This window comes from Cimex lectularius, unplaced genomic scaffold (assembly GCF_000648675.2).
Source record: "Cimex lectularius strain Harlan isolate CLEC.00 unplaced genomic scaffold, Clec_2.1 scaffold292, whole genome shotgun sequence".
Classification (NCBI taxonomy): Eukaryota; Metazoa; Arthropoda; class Insecta; order Hemiptera; family Cimicidae; genus Cimex; species Cimex lectularius.
This window is the reverse complement of record NW_019394214.1, coordinates 111798-133330: the sequence shown is the minus strand read 5'-3', so window position 1 is coordinate 133330 and position 21533 is coordinate 111798. Positions and strand designations below refer to the sequence as shown.

Here is a 21533-nt window from a genome sequence, read left to right as displayed (position 1 = left end):
ATGATGTATGTATCGATATTGAATTTGATTAACGAAATCGATAACATACATAAATCATCATCATATCACACAAAACATATAATAGAATTTAGCAGAATTTCTCGAATTTAGCATATGGCAACACGATAATAAAAGTACTTAAAGATTCAAAGGACTGCAAGGAAATATAAAAATATTGGAAGAATATTGCAAACATTAGTAACTTGTGGTCAATCTAAAAAATTCAAAATACCTGATATTCATGAAAGGTTAAGTGAAAAAAGGATGGAGTTTTTCACTAAATATAAATTTTTAGTGGTTTTTCTTAGTCCTTTGCTATCGCTTTTGAGTCACGAAAAGCAAAACGTATCTGTTGCAACAACTGCCTCTGCGGAATGTGTGAAAGCTTTATTATTAGATAGAAACAAAATTGATAAAATTTATCCTTAAAAGAAATCAGGTTCAGTATATTTAGACTACTTGAAAGAAAAATAACGCCGATTTACCCTTGGAACAACTTAACTATAATATTAGATCTCCAAAATTCCTTTCGCATCTCACCTACTATATCTAATATGTCTACACTTGCAGTAAAATCTTTTTTACAGTAAAACGTTAAGCATTAGTAAAATCGACCATTTTACAATAGAATGATGAATCAGGACAATACGTAGTCTGCCATGTATTGATCTTGATGATGATGATGATGACCAGAGACAAGAAAGTGATGTTTTGATTCCCCAGTCCCAGCCTCCGTATTTAGCTGCTTTTTTACTTTCTTAGTTCAAAGATATCGACTCAAGTTTTTTTTTTCGGAATAGCTTATCAATCCTAGGGTGCCGGTTGTTTATGATAATAATATAATAATAAAAATAATAAGTTTATTGCACACAAGAAGAAAAAAGGAAAATTACATATAATTCAAACAAGAAAATAAACTTAATACGGCAAGGTAACCGTCTGCCGGGGCTTGGATTAATTATTGACTAATCCTGTAAAATAAACGTACAAATGCATTAAACTAAGTCTATGCTAAGTGTAACATCTATAACAAAATACCAAATCAAAAGGACACAAAACTGAGAATTAAAAATCAATTAGCGGAGCTGAGACCGGAGAAACAGAAACACCAAATATCAAGGGAAAGAGCGGAGGCAAAGAAATTGGGAGTAAAAGAGAAGAAGAGAGAAGAATTACTAATTAAATTCGTTTAATATTAGCCTTCGATAGGCCCAGGCCGCTTTAGCATAATTCACCAAGTCTGTCCAATCTGGTCCGTTGAGCAATCTGATGCATCTGTCCATTGATACGGTTCTTTCGCCGAACGCAGATAAACGGTAGGGGGACAGAATGGGGCATTCCGCGACAAAGTGGTATATGTCTTCCTTCACCCGGTAATTACATAACTCACACTCCTGTTGGGTGAGGAGATCATACGGCTTATGTCGTAGGTTCAGCAATTCTCCCCTCAGTTTCAGGATTTAACGTATGTCTGTAATTTTCTTATTTGTCTTTTGGTCCCCAACCAAGCTGGCACATCTGACTCCGTGATCCAGCATCCTATATATACTGTATCGACGGGAAGCCTGCACTCTCTCTATGTTGCTCACCATAAAACTATCTTTCAGTCGACTAATAATTGACTGGAGTTGAAGAGAGAGACCCTTACTCTCGGGTTGCGAAAAAGACAAACCCACTCCCACCCTGTCCGCCAGTCTACCCCAGTCAGAAGCCCAAGATATCCCCAGCCTGATGATCTCTTGGGTTGAGCCACCATACGGGGGAATCTGGCGTGGTCCATTCGGAGCACCTTAACCAAATAACGACCGTTCAAAGTCAACGTGAATAGAAAGACTGGGTGAAGGCCGGTTTCAATGTGCAGTATGTAGACTGGAGTGTAGTTTGGGAGACTGAACAGTTTTCGTATGAAGAACCATAGCACCCTCTCCACCTCCACGAATTCCTCTGATCCTCATACTTGTGCAGCATAGCACAGAATTGAGCGTGAGACCGCGTTAAAGATATGCAGCTTAGCCTTTAGCGGGATCTGGGGCTGCATCATTGCTCCTCTCCAAACAGAATTAAGGGCAAACTTGGCCGAACTCGATTTCTCCGAGAAGTGGGGTTTCCAAGAAAGTTGAGAAGTCAGTTGTACTCCTAGGTATGTATAACGATTTACCACTTCTATATCCAGACCTTTGTATTTCCAACGCTCTTTAGAGCCAAGCTTACCTCCCCTGCGGAAAACAACTATCTTCGACTTTTCCAGATTTACCCTAAGATTCCACGTATCACAGTATGTATTCCTCTAGTTTGGTAATATTCTTTTGTAAGCCACGTGGATTGTCAGCAAGAATTACGATGTCGTCAGCGTACATAAGTGCTTTTATGTCTTTGCCTCCCACTGACACTCCCGTCACCAATGTATCCTCAAAATCGTTCAAAAATAACGCAAATAGGAGAGGGCTTAATAGACAGCCTTGCCTTACACCACTCCCAACTTTAAAGGCTTCTGTTCTTCCAAACGGTGTCCACACTGACGACGTTGATTCAGTGCCGGTTGTTTTTGAAATACAAGCCCATATGTAGGCATGTCTGGATTTCTACCTTACAGTGATGAGCGCCGTGTTAACGCATTAACCATTGAGGCCACGAAGCCCCCTTACTGTTGGTGCTACAATTTCATTTCCTGGATTTCTTTTTTATCCCAGGTTATGTCTTTAGTGAGCCGTTGCTTTGCAATTCGAAGATGATATGGGTGGTTTTTTGTTCCTCCTCATCGCATGATTTGTAAATGTGATTGCCATTGAATATACCCGTGTTATGTTGGTGTTTTGTGCCGGCAACCAGTAAGTAGCCATGTCACTTCTCTTTCTATCTGATCAATGATATTGTCAATTTTCGTGAGGGTTCTTTTATACGTTTGCTACGCATAGCACTTGTGGAATTTTTCCACTCCTCCTTCTGTTTCTTTTGGATCCATTCTGACATGCAGGATTCTGTGTTTGTTTTTGTTATGCCAAGTATAGGTTGAGGATCTCTTCTTTTTAATCTTTGGTCTTTTAAATCCTCACCTGGCCTATTTGTTTGCCTTTTCGTTACTGAAAATTTCTTTGGACCCTACTAACCAAGATCAGTTATGTTTCCGAAGGTTTTGGAAATTTCCGATGCATTTGTTGTTTTTTATGTATTTCGTATAAATGCTCACGAGCAAATAGCTGCTTGCCTATTTGACCTTTTGAGGGTTTTTAATGCGTGTAATTTTTTTAAAGATAAAGCACAATCATTCACTAAATGTATTTTAGCTTAAACAAAATGACGGTACTAACCAAAACAAAATAATTAGATCAATGGACGGTTTTGATCTAACATTTATCAACTGGTAGTCTCGTATTAACATGGTTATACAAATACGAGATTTTCGAGATGAAATAACCTTGTAGTTCCATTATCTGCAGTAATGATGATCTGAGAGTCCTTTCTGGTATAAGGAACGAAAACTGACTCACTCCTAAATACATTAAAAACGACAACTGATGAAGACGAAATGGATGCTGAGAGAGATTTATGATTTATTGGTTGAGATGTTGTTCTTCAGTTCCGCATTCAATATATCTTGAGGATTACCAATTTGCTCTTCTGATCCAGATGTATGAGGGCTCTTCCTGTAAGGTATGATAAGCATTTTCATACCAGCTTGGATTTGAAGGTGGGTGAGTCTAAAAAATTTTCAGTGCTGTAAGGCTATCCGGGAATATTCTTATTTATGTAAAGTTAATAGCTTTTTATGCAATTCTTGTTTGATGAATAGAGTTCGACTGCATTGATCTAAAATTGAAAAAAAAATAATGATGGGCCTTAGAGGTTTCGCTACTTCTGACCCACTTCATAACCCATTTCATCGCGTTCCTTTGTACTGAGAGTATTATCAATTCAGGGCTAATTAGCTGAACATGAACATTTTCCTTTTAAGTTTAAGGCACCCGAGCTTCCTATTTTTTTAAATTGATTTTATGTTTCCTTTCTCAAGGTTATCGGTGTTTTTTCTAAAGGATTAAGGAAAAATACGTGATAATAGGAAACCAAAAACCTCGAAAAGACTCCTGGTGAACGAAAAACGCCGGCTTGTCTAGTAGAGAAAAAGTGGGTTTTTCGTGAGGCCCGGAGAGATGGCCAGAGAGATTTGACTCTAAATAGTAAAAATCTGGTATGACTAAAATAGTTGGGCGCTACGCTGTTAATACGGTAACGGCGATCTGTTGAAAGTTAATCTATATTTCAATTAATTAAAGTTTTTAGTTGAGATAAAAAAGTCAGTGTCACGAGCGGGATTCGAACCCACGATCTTCGGCAAGATACGCCGCTGCTCTACCACTTGAGCTATCGTGACCTTGATCCACTCGGACACTAACTAATTCAAAAGGTGAGGTTGAGGTGGGAAGTTAGTGTTCGAGTGGATCAAGTCCCGCTCGTGACACTGACTTTTTTATCTCAACTAAAAACCTTAATTAATTGAAAGGTATTAATTGGTCAAGCGGACTACGAAACTTGTGAAGTTAAACTATATGTAAGAGTTACGTATAATTCTAAGATAAATATTGTATTAAAATATAGTTGGATGGAATCATTAATTGCAGGAAAGTATTCATAAATGAAGCCAAAAAGAGAAAATTTAACAAAAATACAACTTGCATCTGACCAGAACTAACAATTGTTATAGTACTTAGCCTAACTTAATAACTCGGAAACAATCATCACAACTTCCTATAAAGTCTCAACGAACTATAAAGGAGAGGAAGAACACAGGAGAGCATCAGATACAATGATATGGTACACAGATGTCTCCAAAACAAACAAAGGAACCAGATCAGGCGTTTTCTGAACAAGCCCGAAACATGAGCAGTCAAACTCATTAGGGAAGTACACTTCGGTCTATCATGCGGAAATACATGTCATCAATGCTTGTGCCCTGGAAAATCTTAAAAGAGGTTAAACTGACAAAAAAATCCTCATAAGATCAGATAGCCAAGCAGCTATTATATGCTATGCATTAGCATGTAAAAGAATCACATAAAAACTAGTCACTGAATGCATCCAAAATTTCCAAAACCTGGGGAAACACATCAACCTGATGATATCTTGGGTGCTAGGGCACAGGGGAGTTTTGGGTAACGAGAAAACAGACTGGCCAGAGGAGGATATGCAAAACCATACATAGGCCCCGAACCTATCCTTGGGATAACAAAAACAAATATAGAAACCTCCATCCCAGAATGGATTCAAGCAAAAAAAAAATGGATAAACTCTAGAGGAGCTAGACATAGTAAACGTATGATGAAACAAGCCTCACCGAGACTGGCAAAAACACTGCTGCAATTGGAAAGGGCCAAACTCAGAGGAGTGGTGGGACTACTAACCGATCACTGGTATGTGAGAAAACATCTACATGGGTATATACAGCGATGACCCCATTTGCAGATTATATAATGAGGAGGAGGAAACAGCCACTCATATCATCTTCTAATGCGAAGCAACAGCCCAATGGAGGTTTAACCTAACGTACGGAAAAGACTTAGGGAATCAAATTGCAGCAGCAACAGTTAATGACCTGATACTTCTAAGAAGAAGGATGGAGTCTATTGACTGAACTAAGGAACTAGGAAGGTACAATAAGCCAGAAGATTGCAGTGCCTGGGGAATACAAATCCCGCTTCCTAGCAACCTTTCCACCATACCATACTCAGCCTAACTTAATATTATTTACATTGCTTGAGTACATTCGCAATGGGAACGGAATTCAGTCTTAATCCGGCTATTCGCACTTTACTCCACATGTACAGACACTGTCCTTTCCGTAAACAATGAAAACTGGTGAAACTTATATCCGATCGGAGCCATCAAAATCCACCACTGCCTCCTGAATCTGTCGGTGCCGCCTGGCTATCATGGTCGCAGTTTGGCTACTCTTATAAGCTTTTGTTATTTAGTAACAACATGTATACATTAAATTTGTTCCACTCTATTTTTCCATTCATATAATTTTTGTGTGTGCAATGTGAAAGCTGGTATGCTTTTCATTTCTTTCTTCCTTTTCCGATTGTTTTGTGATGTCATCTTTATACATTGACTGTATCAAAAGGCCAATCATGTTGTTGTTCAATCTGCCTGCGTCATAAAGATTTTGGCATTTTAAACATATCCATGGAGCAAACATGTTGATGACATGAAACAAAACTGGACATTACTTCCAGTACATGTGAGTGTAGAAAGCAAAGAAAGCGGACGCCCTTGTAAGAAGATGGGCTGCTATTACGCTAATAGGACCCGAGCCCTTCTGGAGCATTGGAATCCATACTATTAATGAGCACCACAGAGAGAAGGATGATAAGAAAATGAGGGAGCACTCATTTGATACAATTACAAGAAACTCCTAACAAACTTCGGAAGGAAAGAGGGAACACAATGCATTAAGCCGGAAACACCTGCGTACCTTAACAGGATTCTTAACGTGACCCTACAAACTAAATCGACATCTAAAGTATATTGGTATAATCCATCACGGCCAGTGCACATACTAACACACCAACTAACAAACTGTGGTGGTACACTAGCCCGCAGAAGGAAATGTTTCGAAAAGAAATTCAAGCAGAGCACACTAATGTAGTTTCTTGATGAACTAGGACTTAGCAATATGCTATTAGCTCAGAACTGGGAATAAAACAGCACTTAAATGTCGCTGTATATGTAACTCCGACTAATTCATCTACATATCCAATGCTTGACAGTACTCCGGGAATTAAAACATTTTTTTTAAAGATGATTAGGTAGAGGAAATTGGTTTGGTCTCGGCGTTGGCAATATCTAAGTACGTGTCTTATCCATTCTCGGTTGGTAGAGCATAAGTCACGTATAAGACGTTTTGCCGCAAATTGAGTTATGGCCTGGACCCTGGTACGGGCGGGGAAGTCGTCTTGTAATTAAATTTATATTCAACCCGTAAATCATATCCACCGACATTCCGCCCGACGCCGTCGTATACAGCTAATAATACCTAATTCATCCAGAAACCGAGATTTTATCAGGACAGTTTGTACTTATCGGCCGGTTTCGTTTTAATGTTAGTCAAGCGTTAAGGGATCGGAACACGATAATGGCTTTTGTATAAGAGTATTTTCGGTCTATTACATTCTACTCCTATCCTTCTCTATTGATCTGTCCATCCTATAATTGAGTTAGATTTAATGAACGATGTCTTCAACAAACAAAACCATGGGTGCATCAAACTACTAAAATTTATCAAATTTTACCAAAATTAAAACAAAGATCTTCCCAGATTTCAACAACTTGTAGCTTTCCCTTAATCAACAGAATCCACATATCACGTAGATAGATAGATGATTCAAATATCATGTTGATAAATTGGTAAATAGATAAATAAAAAGAGATATAGATAGATAGGAAGATAGGTAGAAATAGTTTATTTACAATTCAATTAATTAAGGTTTTGTAGTTGAGAGAAAAAAAGTCAGTGTCAAGAGCGAGATTCGAACCCACGACCTTCGGCTTGTTTGTAGTTGAGATAAAAAATGAATTGAAAAGTGGCATAAAGGAGGGAAAATTGAAAAGGTGGGGTTGAGATGGGAAGTTGGTGCCCGAGTGGATCGAGGTCTCGATAGCTCAGTGGTAGAGCAGCGGCGTATCTAGCCGAAATTCGCGGGTTCAAATCCCGCTCATGACACTGACTTTTTTATCTCAACTAAAAACTGTAATTAATTGAATTTTCAATTTCGACGAAATTGTATACTTATATCAAGAAAATTGAAGAAACAAATGTAGCATATGGTATCAATGTATTTGAAGTTGACTGCTTGATATGAAGGTTTGTATTAAAAACGAAAGGAAAAGATGATTTTTAAATCCCCAATTTGTTGTTGTTTCATTATGTTTGTGTTAACATTTTGTAACTTCTTTTGCGGACAGGAGTTGGTTGCAGCTATCCATGGAATAAAGTCACACCTACTCTTTGACGGATCGACAGTTAACTATACTTGTCCCGTTCTTTTACCAATAAACGTTGGCTTTATTCACAATTCAATTCGGTTACTTTCTTAAAGAAAAAGGTTTTACCATATTCTATGACCTGTGCTATATATTATTTCATTTAAGACAACCCTGCTTTTTATTTCTTCAAAAGGTGGGGTTGAGATGGGAAGTTAGTGTCCGAGTGGATCGAGGTCACGATAGCTCAAGTAGTAGAGCAGCGGCGTATCAAACCAAAGGTCGTGGGTTCGAATCCCATTCTTGACATTCACGTTTTTATCTCAACTAAAAGCCTTAATTAATTGAATGATATTAATTGGTCAAGCCGACCACGAAAACTAGTGAATTTATTTACAATTTTGTACACGCTAATGAACCATATTTACAAAACAATGTACAACGTGGAATAACAACTGTCTGTCGTTGAAGATGGTAAACGAGAACTCAGAACATGTCTTAATTGTGCAGCACAAAAATAATAAAAATAAATGCAGAGAGAAATAGTAGAATTTATGTTTTAAATCATTAACTGTTACATACGATGGTGGTATTTAACGAAAATATGGTGTACACAAAATTAAAATTAACTTCCTGGACTAAATTGAAACAGCAGTACCAAAGGGTAAGCTAGTACGAGAGTCCTGGGATCGAACAGCTATTTGATATAGACCTAAGAGAGAGTAAAAGTCCGAGGTACAATATTTCTAAGTAACTTATATAATTGAGGTTGGTAATGCATATATTTTACGGACACCATATCTTAGAACGTTTTCCATTGAATCATCATCGTTGGTGCCCTACGTGACAACCGTAACATAGCAGTGAACGGTATCGGATTCAGCACTGAGTTGATTGGTATGGTGAAGCAGGATACTAGGAAGAGGGGTTTGCACTCCCCAGGCACTGCCGCCTTCTGGCTTATTGTACCTTCCTCGTTCCTTAGTTCAGTACCATAGACTCAATCATTTTTCTTAAAAGTATCAGATCATTGACTGTCGCTGCTGCAATTTGATTCCCTAAGTTTTTCCGTAAGTTAGGTTAAATCTCCTTTGAGCTGTTGCTTCGCAATCGAAGATGATATGAGTGGCTGTTTCCTCCTCCTCATTACATATATATATACATTACTGAGTTGATTCTATGGCATTGAAAAGGCGGATAGCCTGGCCAAAGAAGGCTCAAATACTGCCAAAGGTTTGTCGGGCCATAACCGGTATTACTCCACTCTACAAACACAGCGAAAGAGAGAATCAATAACTGGGGCCTTAATAAATGGAATCTGTCCCCCGGACACAGGCAATCGAAGGAGTTTTTGAAGGAGATCAAACCAACAGAATCGAAATGGCTATTCTCTAACTCAAAGAAGGGAATTAGGAGGCTGATAGGTATCCTGACTGGCCATTGCCCTTTGAGAAGACACCTCTTCGTAATGGGTATTTTACCAGACTCCTTTTGCCACTTCTGTGAAATAAAAGAAGAAACGCCACGGCACTACTTCGCAGAGTGTGATAGGTATGCCAGGCATAGATTTGAAACTTGTGAAGGAGAGGACATCAGCAAATCACTCCCCGAGATTAAATGGTAATTAAATGGCAGGACACGTGAGCTGACCAAGTCCTGGACCTTTTAGGGATGGGGTACGAGTCTACCCAGACATTTAACCCCTCGGGTCTTGGTCGCCCACCCTGCATTATATACATTATATATNATATATACGAAGTTGATTACTTCATACTTCAGTTTTAATGAGATGACCTCCTGAGTGAGTAAAAAGGACCAAGACTTGTTAATTGGAAATTTTCTTAATATATTCGCTATTTCTCCGGGTGGTGATGACCCCAGTTCATTCAAGTTAATAACTTCCTCTTACTATCCTGATGACGGTTAGACCATCCTTTCTTTCATGCTACTAGATTACTTTCATTCCATTAAAATAACATAAACACAACACCTGCTACAAAGATCGAACACTGGTCACATTCACACAGTATATTTCTCAGAGCAGGGTTGAACCCACCATTTTTGCGAATAATTTATTTTTACTCCCAAAACCTCACACTCTGAAAAAAAGATTGTTTCAATTATAAATACGACTAATGATGTTTTCTAGTTAAAAGTTTCATAATGAACCTGTTTGAATGTCAAGAGAAGGTAAATGCTATAGAGCTTTAAAAAGTTCCAAAGGACCGTCTAACGAATTAGAGAAAGACGCTTGCTAAAGGTATCAAAAAAATCCTAATTTGCTTCTGAAAACGAGGTATTTGAGACAACAGCCTAATATGCGACGAAGGTCGGGATTTATTCAACATATTTTGTAAGTCCATTGAGTAACTGATGTTGCCACTTCTTTTATAAATGGAGCACGTCTATTCAGGAAAAAAGTTCGAGATAAATTTATCCGACGGTTTATTTTCTCGGAGGGTTGTAATTAGTTTTAAATTCAATAAGCCGACACATGGGGCAATTGCGTGGGGCGCTAACGGGTATTCGTTTCATCCTGGTCGGAATGGTCCCAAAGGGACGGTTCCCCATAAATCACAGGGTAGAAAACTAGGGTGAAGAGAAAGCAATTTGTTTTCTGACACTATACCTTCTCTCAGTAAGTGTTCTGTCAATCACTTTTAGAACTTGAAGTGCCCCTCGGCAAATTCAGAAAAGAAAACAACTTTGGAAGAAACGACAAGTGTTTATTTTACTGCGAATAGCTATATCTGGACATAGTTAAGATTTAATGGTACTTACAATCCTTTCCAATTGGTTATCTCCGTAAATCCAATCCGAGTCCATGGTGCTAGCCCACGTCGTCAATGTTTATACGGATTGCGGAAATATTGTATTCGCAAGATTAGCCCGAGTGGAGACTGTACGTAGGCAATTTTAAAGTGACGTTCATTTGGTTTAACCATTTCCGCAAATATGGTACACAGAAGTTAATATTGCATATAACGAATCAAACGAACATCAATACGGAAACATCCTTAGAAGAATTAAATTGAAATTTATATACATTACTTAATAAATCAGTATCAGCAATAAATACGTAAAATATCATAGTTTAAAATTAGTTTTTAACAAATAATTAATAGAAAATAAAAATGCTTGTATATAAACAGAACGTTGAGATAATTACAATATCGTCCCTATAGATAATCTACTTATGCGATTCAAATTTATAAGGAAATGATTCAGAAATCGTGAGATGCGGTCTGGTGTGATGTTGATTTCAGAAAAACATTTTCTTTATCGTGGCAACGTTTCGATCTTTATTGAGATCATCTTCAGAGCCTTGTGTTGTATGTATTTCAACTACATATGGACACGAAGCTAAAAAAATTTTGAACGACATTGCCAACAATGAGAAGAAACTCACATGGTCAAATCAGAGAATTTTTTGTTGAAATGCAGACAACACAAGGCCCTGAAGATGATTTCAATAAAGATCGAAACGTTGGCACGATAAAGAAAATGTTTTTCTGAAACCTACATCACACCAGCCGCATCTCGCGATTTCTGAATAATCATCAATAACGGTTAATAATCACACACATTTATAAGGAAAATTATTGGTCATTTGTTTACAGTTTTAACAATATAACATATTTTAACAATAATATCTATACAGTGATACGGTGAGAAATAAATTGTGTGTGTGAGAAAGAGAGAACGAGAGGGGAGAGAGAGAGAGAGAGAAAGAGAGAACGAGAGGGGGGAGAGAGAGAAATTGTCTAAAAATTGGAGAAAAAAAAGAAGGCTGGAGAGATGAAAAAAATTTATTGACATTGGGAAAAAAGACGTTGATAGAGAGAACAAAAAATGAGATTAAGAATTTCATGGAGGGTAGAAGTTCGTTTTATCCTGCCAAAAAGTCTATTTTTGTTGTTTTATTTCGTACGATTTTTGCTGAGTTCTTATTCAATAAAGAACAGTAAGCACAAAAATGCAAAAATAAGTTTGGTGAAGTCGTGACGTCAGGAATAATGTATTATAGAAAAACACACTTTTTGCCTTCGTTTCGACCTTTATTCCGGTCATCTTCAGGACATAACCTGTGTTGCTTGTTCTTGTGGTACCATAATGGTTTGTGTACAATTATTTAGACTCACAAATCCACTTAAAAACATTATACCAAACGGTCACTAAAAAACACTTTAAGACTAACGTCTAAAAACAAAACTCCAAAAGAGAGAGAGAGCGAGAGAGAGAGAGAGAGAGAGAGAGAGAGAGAGAGAGAAAGAAAGAAAGAGAAATAGAGAAATTGTCTAAAATAGGGGCAAAAATAGAAAGCTGGAGAGATGAAAAAAAAATTGACATTGGACATTAAAAGACGTTGATAGAAAGAACAAAAAATAAGATAAAGAATTTGATTGAGTATAGAACTTTATAAAAAAAGAAAAAATTGTGTGTCCGTGTGTGTTCGTGCGTAGTACGTACGTGTTTTTGTGTGTGCGAGAGAGGTAGAGGAAAAGAGAAAGAGAGAGAGAGAACGTGAGAGGGAAGCCAAAAAATGTATGTCATACAACTAGGATCTGGTTGATCTAGATCTAGTAGATAAACAGACAGAAAAAAAGGTTCAGAAAGAATGAAGAGTTAATAAATAAAAACATACAAATAATATAAAAATGATGAAACAGATAAATAAACAGAAACAGTTTTATGTTAAATTCACTAATTTCGTGGTCCGATTGACCAATTAATATTTTACAATTAATTAAGGTTTTCAGTTGAGATAAAAAAGTCAATGGCTCGAGCAATATTCGAACCCACGATCTTCGGCTTGATACGCCGCTGCTCTACCACTTGAGCTATCGTGACCAAGACCTTTTGAAAAATGGCAAAATGAGCAAAAATTCAAATGGTGTGGTTGAGGTGGGACGTTGGTGTCCGAGTGGATCGAGGTCACGATAGCTCAAGTGGTAGTGCAGCGGCGAATCAACCCGAAGATCGTGGGTTCGAATCCCGCTCGTGCCATTGACTTTTTTATGTCAACTGAAAACCTTAATTAATTTATATTAAATGTGCACGTTGATCGAAGACGGACGAAATAGCTAGAAGCGGAAGTAGTAACTATCGAAATTGGTAAATAAACGATATTTGCTGAAATTTTAAAACGTTTTTGTACAGACAAAATATCGTTACTATGCTTGGCAGTATTTATTTAACTTAATTGAAATATGGTCTTACCAAACAATATCGTTCGCCTTTCTGGCAGATTTCGGCATTTTGCCATTTTCAGTGTGACATATTTAACACTAATTCGTCACATAAACAAACGAAATTATAATAGTTCACTCAAACTTTCAATTTATCACGACTTTTTAATAGAGTCGTAATTTCATAAAAATTACCAATCTGACCTAATTTAAGCTTCATCGCAATACTCAATTTCCTTATTAATTGGATATATTCCATACATTATATGTACATATTTGTGTTTTAGAATACATATTTATGTTTTTTTCAACCCTCTACAAAGTTTTATGCAAAACTGTTTTATTAATATTTTTGTCTCCTTATATTAAAAGAAATACATTTAAATTTAGCTCTATATAAAATTGTGTGGAAATTGTGTTTTTTTTTAATTAATTAATTTTTTTTCGAATGGGGTTTCCGTCATTTCAGCCCCCAACTAAGTCTATATTCTATTTACCCTTTCAAACACTACATTCATACAAATAAAAACATTCATACACATAAATACATCCATACACTCATTCCGTTTGGTTGAAGGAGTACTTCATATTCCTCCACCGACCTATAATTAGACTAATTTAGAATGGGGTCGATGGAGTACTTTTATAAATATTCTGCCAACGACCCCGAACACACACTCTTACGCTCTCAACGTTCGAGGGGCGATGATGACTTTATATTTTACCCTCACCCCTCGCCATTCACGCTAATAAATACATGCACATAGACAAAACATATAGACACAACACATAAGACATATTATATACAATATAAAAAAAACCAATTTCCCCTAAAAAGCGGATCAGGGGACTCTGAAACTCGCTACCGTGTTCGAGAACTCTTCTTAAGTCCGGCGGCATGCCTACCCGCTCTCCGTATGGAGCCAAGGCATGGCACGCCTCTATTATGTGGGACACATCGAGCAACTTTTCTCTGCGCGGCTTTGGCCCAAAAGCAGGTGCCCGTGAGTCAACCGCGCATGGCCAATCCTCAGTCGGGTGAGGACGACCCCCCGTCTCCTGCTCAGCTTCTCTGAGGGCCATCCACCGGTCGTGCTCTTGACTCGCAAGAGCCTCTCCGACGAGCCCAATATTTAATGTATGTATTTATACAACATTATATTATGAACAGTAGATTTGTATTATATAACAATGAAAATCACCAAAAGGCCTAATGGCTTGTCTGGGTAAGATGATCAGTTTTTCTTTCAAAATAACAATGCAGTGAATTACATATTATTATTTAAAGTTCAAATTGTTAAGCAAATATTATTTATAATATGTTTTTTGAATGATTTTAGGTTCATTTAACTACGTATTATTACTTAAATTTCGTATTGTTACAATAAAATATTATTTATAATATGTTTTATGGATGATTTTAGATCAGCAAAACTATTTATATTAATTAATAATTTATATTATTAGAAGTAGATAAAATGCAAAAAAACTTAATTTTTGTAGGAAAAAACTAGTTCTTCTTGCTTGGTTTAGGCCTTAGTCTAGGCTGTGTTATCGGCATGTTTCGTCGTCCCAGTTTTCTCCTAGACTTAGTATTCCCAATACACTATAAATTTTACCTTAGGATTGTTTTTGTCGTCTCTTTCCCTTTTTATAGGATGATGCTTTGTACTGTATACAAAGTAAAGTTCGTCAAGTTGAAACCCTTTGAACAGTAGATTACATTCAAGGTTTCATACTTTGATATCGACTCAAGGAAGATATACCGACAACAGGATAGAAAAGAAATGTTGACCTTTACACTACATGACAACAAAATCTCAATAAGTGATAATTAAATTCACTAATTTCGTGGTCCGCTTGAGCAATTAATATATCACAATTAATTAAAGTTTTCAGTTGAGATAAAAAAGTCAGTGTCACGAACGGGATTCGAACCCACGACCTTCGGCTTGATCCGCCGCTGCTCTACCACTTGAGCTATCGTGACCTCGATCCACTAGGACACTAACTTTCCATCTCAACCCCACCTTTTGAATTTTCCCTCGCTCGTGCCATTGACTTTTTTATGTCAACTAAAAACCTTAATTAATTGTAATAAGTGATAATGTTGAATTGTCGTTGCGGTTTAATGGATTTTTGATTTTAATAAGGCTTGTCGTACAAAACTGTAAAAGATTCAAGCATATGTTAATTGAAATATTGATGAAAAAAATATATAACCAAAAAACAAACGTTTTTAATGATGTTTCTGATTTCTAACTTGTTATATGGTTCAATACATTAAAGTCATTAAACTAAATTGATTGAGTAATTAAATTTTTATAATTATTATTGTCTGAAAGAATAAATGAACTAGTTTCTCGACAGCTTCAATGTCCAATAAGACCAATAAATTTCAATTTAATGAGAACAAATTTCTATTTTTATTGACACAATAGGCTTCATCGGATAGGAATTGTTCAGCAATCACTAGAAGATCTGTTGATCTCACACATTTTTCAACTCCTTGCCCCCCTGTAAATTCTATATAGATAAGTTGAAAGGAAGGCTTTCAGAACAAATTTAATTTGATTATGTACTTATTATTCAAAACTAATATATCTAGATTGATTTGTGGTGTTTTCATTTAAGTTTTAAATCGAAAGAATCTGATATATCAATATTGATGTTGCAGGGAAGGAAGAACATGAAGGGGGTCGTTTTTTGCCTCTTCATCCTAGGGGCATCGGGCTGGGGCAGGAAAAACCAGACGGGGATCCAGATCGGTCACAGGCACCCTCCGCCTTCCCCAGGGATCGTCCGTGGTACCGGGGTGCAGATCGGGACTAAAACTTTTACCAGGAACCACTCTCTTCCCTCTGCCGCACACCACACGACGACGACGACCACCGTGGCGCCGACGCCACCCCCGATGCCCCTTGGCCCACGTAAGTTACACGTCGCACTCGTCGTGCCGTATAAGAGTTTCGCGGTCAGGGACTACCACAAATCCGTTTCTGCAGCGACTAACAGTATAATGAGAGCTACGAAAGGTCCTCTGCTCCATTCTTTCAAAAGCTTCGAACTTCAAGTGAGAATCGACATGAAACAACTCACACCAAGCCCTACAGGTAAAAAACAAAGCAAAAACAATTACAATTTATTTGATTTTTAAGGTTCGTTGCGTCTGGTTATGATTTCTGTACAATTTCGTGCAGAGGGTGTTTACCCCTGAATTCCTGGTCCGTCCATTCCTGCAATAATTCAATACACAATAACTCCCAACAAATTGTATGGAATAATATTTCTCCAAAGTCCATATATTTTATGATTGTCAATAAAGATTTGAATATCTAGCTCTCTTTGTCTGTCAGTAAGTCTGATGAATAAAAGTATATTTAGTTGTATACTTATTAGCAGTATAATAAAATATGCAAGTTTGTTTATTTATTTCTAACTTTGTGTATTTCTATGAGCACTAACTTATGTTGTAAGTGGCATTCATGTGTTGTGTGATATCAAATATATACGTGTGAACTTCATGTTAGTACTTATTTATTAATTTAATTTTAGTTCTTTTTTATTGTTATAATTTTTAGTAGCAACCTATGTTTATATTAAGTCGCAATTGTACATATATTCTTGTTTCTTTCCGCATCGACCTACCATAGACAACGACAGACTTTGTCCATGTGTATACTCTTTTTTCCATTGTTGTAAATAAAAGTCCCTCTTTTTCTCCCCCTCCCCCCCTCTCTCTCTCTCTCCCACTCTCTCTCTCTCTCTCTCTCTCTCTTTCTCTCTCTCTCTCTCTCTCTCTCTAGCTATCTATCTATCTATCTATCTCTTTCTCTTTCGCTTTCTCTCTCTCCCATTCCTCTCTCACCCACCCCTCTCTACTACCATCTCTCTCACTCTCTCTCTCTCTCTCTCTCTCTCTCTCTCTCTCTCTCTCTCTCTCTCTAATTGAATATTTATTTATTAAACTTGAATATCTATTATTGTTACATTTGTTATCTCTTTGCTTATATATAGTATATTTCCATCTAACTACTCTATAAACCCGTTTATTTTTATGTTTATGCGTTAGTTATTCATTGGCTGTTTTTTTCTTTTCTTTTACAGCCTGATCTCTTTATGACTACACGATTTTACAATTACAAATAGTACAATATAATCATTACAATTAATTAAGGTTTTTAGCTGAGGTGAAAAAAAGTTAATGGCACGAGAGGGATTCGAACCCACGACCTTCGGCTAGAAACGCTGCTGCTCTACCACCTGAGCTATCGTGACCTCGATCCGCTCGGACATCAACTCCCCATCTCAACCCCACCTTATGAGTTTTCCCTCCTATTTTCATCTCAGCTAAAAACCTTAATTAATTGTAATGATTTAATTGGTCAAGCGGGCCACGAAATTAGTGAATAGTACAATATAATGTTTAAGTTACAACACTTTACAATTATTTTCAATTCACTTTGGTCACTTATCATACAATTTTCTGTTTATATTATTATTATTTTTTTTTTAAGCTTATTGAATTTTTTCAAAGTTTGTACTATTATTAAATAGTTTTTATTGTTTGTTAAATAATTCCTGAATTGTTGTGGGTCAGGTTCCTCCTACTGTTATTGATCTTATGATTTGTACTCGAAGTTCGCAGTGAAATATGATGTACTGACAAGTTTGAGGTTCTCTTGTGCAGCAGTAGCATAATTCATATCTTCTAGATTAAGCCAGAAGATATTCATTCGATTTAATGTGTGGCTCAGCACTTGGGCCAGCTTATAGAAGTACGGAATGTTTAGTGCTTTGCTCGATACAACCGTCGGGCACTCTACGCACACGGACATGCTACATAGAAGATGGTTCGGTATCATTGAATTATTCTTACGTGCATTAGGCTTCGTACTCGATGATTTTTTTTTACTAATTTTTAACCGCGTGACTCCAAACTTGAGCTCAATAAGTAAAATTTGGGACGATAGCTTTTTATAGATATTTCTGATTGCATCACATCCTTTACTTGAATTCTGAGTTCTGTCACATAAATATCCACAGTGGTCGCGTTTCATTTTTTTGTTGATTTTAACGGGTTTCGACTTCTTGAAAGTTTTCTCTTTATAGGTAAAAGTTAACAAGGTAATACGCTTATTTGAATTAATAAATGAGTGCCCGCCACTCTGAACACGACAGACAAGAATGACACATCTACACGGAAAAAAACACTTTGAGCCCTGAAGATGATCTCAATAAAGATAGAAACGATGGCACGATAAGGAAAATGTTTTTCTAAAACCTACGTCACACCAGACCGCATCTCACGATCTCCGAATAATCATTAACTAACGGTCACTAAACACCACACATTCTTCCATTTATTTATATAATTTCGTTATACATTTTCTCTCTCTGTCCACTTATTATTTTTATTTATGTTTCTTTCTCGTTCTTTGTTGTTGCTTTATCTTTTACTTCACTGCTGCTCTTTCTACCTGTACAGTTTGTTCTTCATAAAAATCAGACTGTCGTTCTGCCTGTCTGTCTGACTTTGTCTGTCTCCATTTTTTATTTGTCTATCTCTATCTTTCTCTCATCTTTATTTTTTATAAACATCATCGCCCGCTATATCTGTTTTGCAAGATATTTCGTAAAGTGGGCATTACGTTCTCACTTTCACATTTTCTGCCCACTTTATCCATTTACTTAACTACCAAACTTTACTTATTTACATTACTATTAATATTTATAGATTTTCTAAATATTCGTTTTAATATGTTCATTTAATTTCCAATTAATCGATTAATCCCTCTAAGTCCTATTTAATTGTCCCTCTTTGTTATAGTGTCTATAATTTTGAATATAGTATAGCTCAATAAATTTCACCCACTCATTCATTCCCTCGCTCACCCCTTTTCTCTGTCTCTCTTTTTCTTGCTCTCACACTCTCTCTTTCTTTTTACGCTACGTTCTCTCTTTCTATCTCCTCATTCTCTTTCTGTTGTTTTCTCAATTTCTCTCATTCACACTCTCAATTTTTCTCTCTTTCTCTCTCTCTCTCTCTCTCTCTCTCTCTCTCTCTCTCTCTCTCTCTCTCTCTCTCTTCTTACCTACCTACCTATTTACAAACCTATGTATCTATCTCTCACTACCTTTCTCTCTCTCATCTATATTCTAAATACAGGGTGTCCTTTTAGATTGCCCGGATGAAATTCTATTGAATCAATGACACTATAAAAAAGTACTGTTTAATATTTTTTAGTGTAGTTTCAAATTAATATCTTTTTTGGGGAAAATTATATTGGGTACATCAGACCCAGTTCAACTTCAAAATTTCAAATACGACCGTTTACTACATGCACATCATTTTAAAAGATTTTTTACGTTGAAAAAAATGGTGCCATCGGATTTTAAATTGATCAGAAAACGACAAAGTTATGGCAAAACGTTAAAAAAAGCCACTCATTTGGTTTGCTTTTTATTTCATATTTCAACAGCCTGACTTGCGTAAAGATGCAAAGTTTACTCTTTTTAACCACTCTTCACTGATTCCAAGGGAAGAATTGAGATTGAGATTTAGAAGCATTTTCTATCCTTTGCCGCAGTTTTTCAACCGAGGTTGCAAGGTTACGATTGGCGTAGATACTTTTTTTAAATGTTCCCGCAGAAAATAGTCACGGGGAGTTAAATCGGGTGACCCACAGATCGGGCCATGAGGTCTCATCCACTTTTCCCGGAATTGACGATTCAAATAACTATTCAGAAATCGTGAGATGCGGTCTGGTGTGATGTAGGTTTCAGAAAAACATTTTCTTTATCGTGCCAACGTTTCGATCTTCTTCATCAGTTCATCTTCAGGGCCTGGGATTTACAAACATTGTTTACATATAACAATTACATTTTGGATGTGGAAAAGTGAATTTATACAATGCAAAATATATTTTTTATATTCAAACAAAGTATTGGTATGGTATGGTGGAAGGGATGCTGGGAAGCGGGGCTTGTACTCCCCAGGCACTGCAGCCTTCTGGCTTATTGTACCTTCCCAGTTCCCTAGTTTAGTCAATAGACTCAATCCTTCTTCTCAGAAGTATCAGGTCATTGACTGTTATTGCTGCAATTTGGTTCCCTGAGTCTTTTTCGTACGTTAGGTTAAACCTCCATTGAGCTGTTGCTTCGCATTCGAAGATGATTTACATAATCTGCAAATGGGGTCATCGCTGTATATACCCATATTTTGTAGATGTTTTCTCAGATACCAGTGCCCGGTTAGTAGTCCTACCACTCCTCTGAGTTTGGTCCTCTCCAATTGCAACAGTGTTTTTGCCAATTTTGGTGAGGGTTGTTTCAGAATAAGTTTACTATGTCTAGCACCGCTAGAGTTTATCCACTTCTCTCTTTGTTTTGTTTGGATCCATTCTGCGATGGAGTATTCTATGTTTGTTTTTGGTATCCCAAGGATAGGTTGTATGTATTTGTTAAATGTAAACAATGTTTGTAAATCCCAGGCCCTGAAGATGATCTCAATAAAAATCGAAACGTTGGCACGATAAAGAAAATGTTTTTCTAAACCCTACATCACACCAGACTGCATCCACGATTTCTGAATAACTATCGACTAACGGTCACTAATAACCACACGATTCAAATAAAGTCTCACCTCCAAAGAATTGAGTGCGAGGCATACATCAAGCAGAGAATCATCCTTTGTCATTGTTGCAGAAGAACATCAACAGTGCTGGTAAAATCTCCCTCAAGAAATTGAGGAACTTAGCACCTTTTAAATTATTTTCGTAAAATCTCATCACCCAGTTCAGTTGATACTGTGAACCACATGATGATGAAGGGTAGAAGAATTTTCCTCTGCCCATGTTTAAAAATTCCAACGGTTTAGTATGCCATTAGAGGTGAACTTGTATTCTTCAGTCCGTAGGATGTAAGGAAGAACGTTTTTTTCAATCGACTTTGCGCAAGGTTCGTTAGATTCCTGTCATAAACAGTGCAGACGTCCCTAGATAAGATGAGAGCGATACGGCTAAAAAATTTAATTCCGGAGTGTATCTCTAATTTTTTTTTTTTTTTTGGTAAATGCTAAAAGCCTTCCAGCATTTCGGAGAGAGGAATTCGGATTTTCACGAACATATTAGTAAAATATTCAGCTCCTCGTCGAAATTACGCTGTCGGTTTCTGTTTAACTCTATGTATTAGTAATGGAGACGAAGTTTGTGCCAGTGTACTTTGTAATATGTTAAATTCCCTTTAAGTTTCCGGTAGATCAGCACTTTTCTTAAACATATTGCAATTTTGTTGATTTTCTGTTAAAATCTCAGTTTTGGAATACGAAATTTTTTTAAAAATCTTTCAAATATTTGATGGTGTGGA

General features: G+C 36.8%; 1 protein-coding gene across 1 annotated transcript in view; it reads left to right on the top strand.

Annotated features, from left to right (window-relative positions):
* Window positions 1-3382: 3382 nt before the first annotated feature.
* LOC106663424 overlaps window positions 3383-21533 on the top strand; it is a gene marked incomplete at its 3' end in the record, with an annotated part of 108966 nt that continues 90815 nt past the window's right edge. Inside the window, exons 1-2 of the mRNA XM_014388241.2 lie at window positions 3383-3651; window positions 15844-16279. Coding sequence (XP_014243727.2) covers window positions 3547-3651; window positions 15844-16279 — 541 coding nt within the window. The remainder of the gene's footprint in view (window positions 3652-15843; window positions 16280-21533) is intronic.